This window comes from Maniola jurtina, chromosome 27 (genome assembly GCF_905333055.1).
Source record: "Maniola jurtina chromosome 27, ilManJurt1.1, whole genome shotgun sequence".
Classification (NCBI taxonomy): domain Eukaryota; kingdom Metazoa; phylum Arthropoda; class Insecta; order Lepidoptera; family Nymphalidae; genus Maniola; species Maniola jurtina.
The window spans coordinates 1176292-1185090 of record NC_060055.1 but is presented as its reverse complement, the minus strand read 5'-3'; the positions used below and the strand labels follow the sequence as shown (position 1 = coordinate 1185090).

At 37.7% G+C, this 8799-nt stretch overlaps 1 protein-coding gene across 2 annotated transcripts; it reads left to right on the top strand.

Annotated features, from left to right (window-relative positions):
* Positions 1-842: 842 nt before the first annotated feature.
* Positions 843-6487, top strand: LOC123879067. 2 transcript variants are annotated; one of them, XM_045926575.1, is made up of 6 exons: positions 843-883; positions 1840-1945; positions 2551-2666; positions 3185-3246; positions 3972-4266; positions 5840-6487. In XM_045926575.1, the coding sequence occupies exons 2-6, from the start codon at positions 1843-1845 to the stop codon at positions 6044-6046; spliced, it is 783 nt and encodes a 260-aa protein (XP_045782531.1). In that variant the 5' UTR covers positions 843-883; positions 1840-1842; the 3' UTR covers positions 6047-6487. The 2 variants fall into 2 exon arrangements, with proteins under 2 accessions (XP_045782531.1, XP_045782530.1); XM_045926574.1 differs by lacking the exon at positions 843-883 and adding an exon at positions 1072-1095.
* Positions 6488-8799: the final 2312 nt, after the last annotated feature.

Sequence of the window (8799 nt, the reverse complement as noted above, 5' to 3'; positions counted from 1 at the left end):
ATTTCGGTTTTTAAAGATCCCGTGGGAACTATTTGATTTTCCGGGATAAAAAGTTGCCTATGTCAATTGCAGGGACGCAAGCTACCTCAGTTCCAGATTTCATGCAAATTGGTTGAGCGGATGGGCATTTAAGAATCCCGTGGGAACTCATCGATTTTCCGGGATAAAAATAGCCTATGTCCATCTCCGGGATATAAGCTAACTCCTTAGTTATCAAATTTCGTCAAAATCGGTTAAACTGTTGGGCCGTGAAAATGTAGCAGACAGACAGACAGACACACATTCGCATTTATAATGTTAAGTATGGATCAATTGATTTAACATCTAATTCACCATTTGATGTATGGATGTAAGCATGAAATCCCTTGATTGCCAATCAAGATCGGGATCACTACCAAATAAAACAATCTAAATTAGACCACTGCAAACTAATATAATCCTTAAAATGAATTAGGTAGAGTTCTTATCATAATATCAAGTTCATTCTCTGTAATCGAAGTTAAATAGATTACAAAACATGTTGCGCGCGCATCTACGAAGGCCCGAAGAAGGTTCTTTATCATGTCCAGATTGAAAATAATTGTAATATCTATGGTATTAAACCACTTTTCAAGCATTCTTGCAAAAATATAAGTGCTTATGTACCTAAATGGAATAACAGAAAGCAAAAAAGTACAAAATTAATACGTAAAAAAAATTAATGAATTATATTTTAATTCATTGTTGGTAAAAAAAATAGTGTCGTTTGTGGTAACCAGCAAGTAGAGATTGTAGACTTGTGTCTACTATAAAAGACCTTTTTCAGTGTTTTTTGAGGAATTGAAGAAGATAGTGTTTTTACTTTTTGTATCTCGTGTATTTTTGCAAAACGTTCATATTTTCGGTACCTATATACGATCTATTTTTATTAATGTAAAATTATATCCATTTATATTTCGGGAGCAAGCTAATAATATATTCTTTTACCGACTATTTTTTGAGTTCTTACCTATATACTGACGTGTTTATATCAACTACTATAGCATCTAGAATCTGTTTTATAAAATTGTTTTCCAAATACAAGGAAATCTAAGCTAAAATTAGGATTGTATTAAGGTAAGTGGTTTGAAAGTCTAAGTATTTTTTAGCTGGCCAATGTACATGTGTACTAAGTATTGTGTAGATTTAGTTTTAACCAGGTCATTTAATAAATTAAAATTTTGGTCCCATGTTGGGTGCCAAATATTTTGTTTATGGTCCCTCGTTGGGCGCCAAACCTTGAGCCATGAACATTAAGTTCAAAATATTGGTTTTTTATCTTAGCCAATGTTGTGATAGATATTTAACCCAATTCCATTTTAGCCAATTAGATTACTAAGTAGTTTAAATTAAATATTAAAGATTTTAAATATTTTAAGGTTCAGGTGATTTACTTAATAACTAATTTTCAAGCTAATGAATGTATTTACATAGCTTTAGTGCTAACAAGGTCCTTTGAAACAGTAAAGTATTAATTTAAGATCTTGGTACCAAACAAACAAAAAAAAATTTTTTTTGGACTTTTGGCCCACGTTGGGCGCCAAAAATTGAGCTGTGAATATTAAGTTCAAAATATTGATTTCATCATAGCCAATGTTGTGATAGATATTTTAACCAGTTCCATTTTAGCCATTTATTAATTAGATTACTAAGTATGTAGTTTATTTTTAATTATTAAGACAATATAAGACAGACAGACAGGCACACTTTCGCATTTATAATATTTATTAGTATGAAAGTATGGATGAGTAGTGATAAATGATTGTACCTGTATTTGTCATTTGTATGATAATTTATTAATCCCCACAGATATAATTGCAGAAAATGGCGCCGACGAAATTTGGGCTATTCAAGTCCAGAAGTAGGGAGCAGCCTGAACAGCCTTCCACTGAGAACCTTCTAGAAAGCAACAACGAAGTTGATCATTGTAAGACACATTTCTTTAACACGTATTTGATTTTGTAGGTCTCTTTTTTAATTTTTAGTTTCCGTACCTCAAAAAGGAAAGAGGAACCCTAATAGGATCGCTTTGTTGTCTGTATCTCAGTCGTTTCTGTTAAGAAAACCTATAGGGTATCACGGACCTAGAATCATGAAATTTGGCAAATAGGTAGGTCTTATAGAACAAGTAAAGGAATATAATATATCCGAAACCCGTGTGTCTATGGTTACATCACAAAAAAAAAATTAAAATGTATTCACGAAAAAAAAAATTTACTGAATCACATTACAGAGTGGCTGGAGACGTGACGACCAAAATGAAATTTAAATATGTAGGTACTTTATAACAAAGGATATCAAATCACTCCCTTATGGTTAGCGATTTTTAGTAGCTTAGGTTAATAGAATAGAATAGAATAGACTTTTATTCAAATAAACTTTTACAAGTGCTTTTGAATCGTCAAATAATTTACCACTAGTTCGGAATGCCGTTCCTACCGAGAAGAACCAGCAAGAAACTCGGCGGTTGCTCTTTTCAATTGTTCAATTTACAATAATATTCCCTAAATATAATGATTAACCTATCCACAGATAAGACCCCAGATTCGCCCGTGCCCTCGACAAGCAAAGGCTTCATGGGCAACGAGGACATGATTCCCGCGGAAATATTCTCCATCCTTAGCATAGACGACGACGACGATGATGAGGTAAGCATTTTATAACTGAGTAGAGTATTTGCATCTTTTTCTTTTTCATATTGTTAAAAAAGGATGGAATATGAGTTTTACATTTAAGGTGGAAGCGACGAGCCTGCCCGCGAAATTCTTTAATTTGGTTTTTCGCAATTTGTTAACTAATACGACAACGTAGGCTTATGGTTATTTTATTTGCGACAATGGCAATATCATCCTCACAGGTTTATATAAAAATCTTTACATGAAAAGGTCCAATTTAAGAAATAAATTAAATTATCGACTATTCTCACAAATTAGTCGATACTTTAATTGAATTTCGCGGGCAGGCCGTTCTCCTGCCCCTTAAAAAAGTTTCAGTTACTAAGATTTTCAGTTGTGGGTAGAACAAGAAAAAGTATGTTTACTTTATCTATGGAAATAGTTCTTCAAGCAGCAAAAAGTTCATGACTTTGCAATACTTAAACATCCAGGCTTAAAAGGGCTAGAACCTAGAACACTCAAACCAGTTAAAATAAAAAAAAATGTTACAGATAATCTACGACGATCATCCGAGATCTCGACCAGCGAGTCAGTGCAGCAAATTAGAAGAGCAGCTGCAGGTTGGTAATTTTGAAAATTTTTACCCTCAATAAAAAACTATTTTTTAACCTCCGACTCAAAAAGAGGGGTGTTATAAGTTTGACGTGTGTAGGTATCTGTGTATCTGTCTGTGGCATCGTAGCTCCTAAACTAATGAACTGATTTTAATTTAGTTTTTTTTTTTTGTTTGAAAGGTGGCTTGATAGAGAGTGTTTTTAGCTATAAGGAAAATCGGTTCAGCCGTTTGAAAGTTATCAGCTCTTGTCTAGTTACTGTAACCTTCACTTGTCGGGGGTATTATAAATTTTTAATTTACACTTGTGATGCTTTAAGTGCGTATTTAGGAACTACATATATATTCTTCACTAGATGATGCCCGCGACTTCGTCCGCATGGATTTAGGTTTTTTAAAAATCCCATGGGAACTCTTTGTGGCGTAACTATAAGGCTTTCTTATTTACTACACAAGTGTAAATTAAAAATTTATAACACCCCCGACAAGTAAAGGTTACAGTAACTAGAAAAGAGCTGATAACATTCAAACGGTTGAACCGATTTTCTTGGATTATAGCTAAGAACACTCTCGATCAAGCCAACTTTCAAACAAAAAAACTAAATTAAAATCGGTTCATGAGCTACGATGCCACAGACAGATACACACGTCAAACTTATAACACCCCTCTTTTTGGGTCGGGGGTTAAAAATCGACGGCAGTGTAATCGTAAAGTCTTTTCAATCACAGATAGACTACCACCAATTCCAAAACCCATCTTCCGGGACATCGACGAGCACACTCGAGGATCTCGACCAATTATCACAAATCCACGACGAACCAGACACGATAGCGTTAGACGAGGACGCGTCGACGACGTACGACGCCAACTCGATACAGTTCGACGAGAGCTCGATAGCGGACAGCGAGGATGTGTCGATGTACTGTGCCATGTTGAAGAAACCCAAGAAGAGCAGATCCAAGGAACAGCAGCTGACTGATTTGGATATGTGGCAAGCCAGCAACGTGGAAGTTATGCAGGTAATCATTCATTGCTTTAATCATTCATTCGAATATTATTGTAAATAGCTGATGGCCCGCAGCTTCGCCCGCGTGGATTTAGGGTCTGAAATCCCGTGGGAACTCGTGGGAATCGATTAAAAAAAAAATTACGCAAATCGGTTCAGAAATCTCGGAGATTTCAGTGTACATAGGTAGAAAAACACAACTCCCTTTTTGAAAGTCGGTTAAAAAAGTAGCCTATGTTACTCCCTGGTCAATTCTCTACTTGTCTGTGAAAATCCCGTCAAAATCGGTTCAGCCGTTCCCAGGATTAGCCTTTTCAAACAGACAGACAGACAGACAAAAATTCGTGTCGTAAAAACGTGTGATTCAGTTACAGTATCGTTCAAATAATCATATGACCTTAATATGCGGTAGTTATTTCGAAATTACAGACAGACACTCCAATTTTATTTATTAGTATAGATTGAACAATTTAAAAGAGCAACCGCTTCTTCGAGTTTCTTGCTGGTTCTTCTCGGTAGGAACGGCATTCCGAACCAGTGGTAAATTATTTGACGGTTCAAAAGCACTTGTAAAAGTTTATTTGAATAAAAAATCTATTCTATTCTATTCATTACTCGTTCTTTCATTCATTCATATATGTAACGAACAAAAAATAGATCGAAGGAAGAGAAACTGACTAATTTTTTTTTTTGTTTAAAGAATATTAGCCATGCTAATCATGACTAATAGTCCCCTTTCCCATCCAATTAAGCGTAAAGCTTGTGCCGAGTGGGTACGACGATAGTGCAACGGGTGGGGTTTGAACCGCCAACCTTTCAGAATACAGTCCGCTCCTCAACTGTTGAGCTATCGAGGCTCTAAATACGCCAAGCGACGTGGCAGTGTGCAATTCTTTTTCGGCACCAACACAGGTTGTTCCATTATCACTGTACTATTCAGAAACATGATCTCTACTCGCGATAATGTTTGACCGAGTCTTCAGGTCGATCCACACCAATTGCGTACGCATGACACGTGCGCAGTGACGCGCGTAAACCCCTAACACACCGGGTTACGCATACGTCCACACATTACGCGAAAACTACCGGATAGATTTGGCTCAAATTCAGAATGGAGATAGATTATACCCTGGATTAACACATAGGCTACTTTTATCTCGGAAAATTAAGAGTTCCAATGGGATTTCTAAAAAAACCTATATCAGCTAGTATCAGCTAGTCCATCCATACTAATATTATAAATGCTAAAGTGTGTCTATCTGTCTGTCTGTCTGCTACCTTTTCATGGCCCAACAGTGTAACCGATTTTGACGAAAGGTACAGGGTTAGCTTATATCCCGGGGACGGATATAGGTTACATTTTATCCCGGAAAATCAAAGAGTTCCCGCGGGATTCCTAAAGACCCATCCACTTAAGCAATTTGTATGAAAGATACCGAAGTAGCTTGTGTCCCTGTAATCGAAATAGGAAACTTTTTATCCCGGAAAATCAAATAGTTCCCACGGGATCTATAAAATCTAAATCCACGCGGACGAAGTCGTGGTCATCCTCTAGTACACATTAATTTTCTTATGTGTTGTTACAGAACCTCCTAAGACGTAGCGGGACTCTAGACGAACAAATCAAGTGGGAGGCGATAGCGACCTCTCGCGGGCTTTGCACCCTCACCGACAGCTGCACGTGTGATGATTGTACGGGGGCTAAGTACCTCGCGGGCGTCACGGACGGCGACGGGGGTTTGGGCGCTGCGCCCTTACTCACAGCCATTAACGTTGGCTGTCAGATACAGTAACTGCATGTACCAAGGGTTTAACCACAGAAAAAACATTAGTACCTTTTAAGATATTGAACACAGCAAAAACATGAGTACCACAGAAAAAGGATAAGTGGAACCTTCTAGGTACAGAAGGCTTACTCTACAAAGATTTTTAACTACGACATAACAAATGATTCACGGCGGTAGCTCGCACAGTGCTGCGGCCTAAAATTTAACAAATGCCTCTCTTTCTAACTCATAACTCTATCGGAACCGGAATTCGATTTGAGTTTTCAAGAGTGAGTAGCAAGAGAAGAATGAATAGGCATCTTCTAAGTATCTCGCGGGCGTCACGGACGGTGACGGGCCGCCATTAATGTTGGCTGTCAGATACAGTAACTGCTTGTACCAAGGGCTTAACCACAGAAAAAACATTAGTAGAACCTTCTAGATACAGAAGGCTTACTCTACAAAGATTTTTAACGACTTCGTCTGTGATGGCGTTTGCTGGCGCGCGTGCTGTGCTTGTTTGGAGTGTTTTTTTTTTTGTTAAGAGTGGCTGGTTTTTGTGTTAGTTGGTGTTTTTTGGTGGTGGAACTGACTGGGAAGCGCTCTAAAGGGGCGCCGCGCGTGTGTCGGCGGGCGCCGGCGCAGACGGAGTCCATACTTGTATAAATTCAATAACTTGAAAAATTATCACAAACTTGACATTGGCTAATCAGAGTAAAGCCAGATTAGAAGAGTAAAAAAAGATTTTTAACTACGAACGTAACAAATGATTCACGGCGGTAGCTCGCACAGTGCTGCGGCCAAAAATTTAACAAATGCCTCTCTTTCTAACACATAACTCGATCGAAACCGGGATTCGATTGGAATTTTCAAGAGTGAGTATCAAGAGAACAATGAAAAGGCATCTTCTAAGTACCTCGCGTGCGTCACGGACGGTGACGGGGGTTTGGGCACTGCGCCCTTACTCACCGCCATTAACGTTGGCTGTCAGATACAGTAACTGCATGTACCAAGGGTTTAACCACAGAAAAAACATTAGTAGAACGTTCTAGATACAGAAGGCTACACTACTCAATAAAGATTTTTAACTGCGAACGTAACAAATGATTCACGGCGGTAGCTCGCACAGTGCTGCGGCCTAAAATTTAACAAATGCCTCTCTTTCTAACACATAACTCGATCGAAACCGGGATTCGATTGGAATTTTCAAGAGTGAGTATCAAGAGAACAATGAAAAGGCATCTTCTAAGTACCTCGCGGGCGTCACGGACGGTGACGGGGGTATGGGTGCCACGCCCTTACCGCCATTAATGTTGGCTGTCAGATACAGTAACGGCTTTCAGCAAGGGCTTAGCCACAGAAAAAACATTAGTAGAACCTTCTAGGTACAGAAGGCTTACTCTGCAAAGATTTTTAATCACGACGTAATAAACAATTCAGCTCGCACAGTGTTGCGGCCTAAAATTTAACAAATGCCTCTCTTTCTAACACAAAAATTCTCTCTTATCGGCACCGGAATCCGATCAAAAGTGAGTAGCAAGAGAGTGAATTGAGTGAAATAAAGCTGTTTCTTTAAACAAAACTCAAGTTTTAGAAAAATATAAGTATGTAAACACTGTCTCCCGTAAAAAATCTATAACCCGTATTTTTGATGTTGGTAACCCGTAAATCAAGAAGTGGCAGATGGCAGCCCTAGATTTACTTAAAAAAGTGTTTAAAAACCCAGAGCCGTAAAACCAGTTTTAATTAAAAATTAAAAAAGTATAGGTATCAGATAGACTTCGTCTGTGTTGGTGTTAGCTGGCGGGCGTGCCAAGCCCGCCAGCTAACCTTTTTGGAGTGTTTTTTTCGTTAAAACTGTCTAGAAAGTGCTCCAAGGGGGTGCCGTGCGTATATCGGCGAGCGCCGGCACAGACGGGGTCCATACTTGTACCTATAGTTTAACTAACTTGTTACAAATAACTACAAACTTGACATTGGCTAATCTTTGTAAAGCCAGACGAGAGAGAAAAAAAGGTATCAGATAGGTAAGATAAGAGTAGGTAATCAATTTAGTACCTACTTCCTAAACAACTATTTTTGACACACATTTCTAAGATATTGTAGGTACTTTAAAAAACTAACTCTAAACATTTCTAAATGGCCTAACTATTTAGGTACCTAAGCATTATAACCTGCAGTTAATAATTCATAGTAAAATAAATGAACTTCCAACTTCCTCAATTATGATTTATGAAAAATAGGTTACTCGTATAATATGTATGTGTATACTTATTATTAGTATTATAAGTATAGATTATACATGTTACAGTTAAAACCCGTCTTAAATTAAATCTAATTTAACCTAAGTAGGTACCTATTATAGTCAAAAAAAAAGTTGAAAAACTATAACCCGACTACGGAAAAATGAGACAACTTGAACCCGACTTAGTAGTAAAATAAACTAAAAAGAAAGAAACAAGATAGGTGCTTAGTGCTATCTATCATCGTCTTGAGTAAGGATTCAATACAAATGCCGTGGTCGTGCGTTGTCGACAGCGTACTTCTTAGCCTTGATTGACGGCATTCCTGATGATTTTACCAAATTAGAATATTTTCTTTTTGCTGTCGACAACGCACGACCACGGCATTTGTATTGAATCCTTACTCAAGACGATGATAGATAGCACTAAGCACCTATCTTGTTTCTTTCTTTTTAGTTTATTTTACTACTAAGTCGGGTTCAAGTTGTCTCATTTTTCCGTAGTCGGGTTATAGTTTTTCAACTTTTTTTTTATTTG

What these genes read in the sequence shown, in the direction of transcription:
- LOC123879067 (XM_045926575.1), top strand. Translation starts at nt 1,843, where the DNA reads ATGGCGCCGACGAAATTTGGGCTATTCAAGTCCAGAAGTAGGGAGCAG. An exon ending in CAACAACGAAGTTGATCATT is followed by an intron (nt 1,946 to 2,550) that starts GTAAGACACATT and finishes ACCTATCCACAG; the next exon opens with ATAAGACCCCAGATTCGCCC. An exon ending in ACGACGACGACGATGATGAG is followed by an intron (nt 2,667 to 3,184) that starts GTAAGCATTTTA and finishes AAAATGTTACAG; the next exon opens with ATAATCTACGACGATCATCC.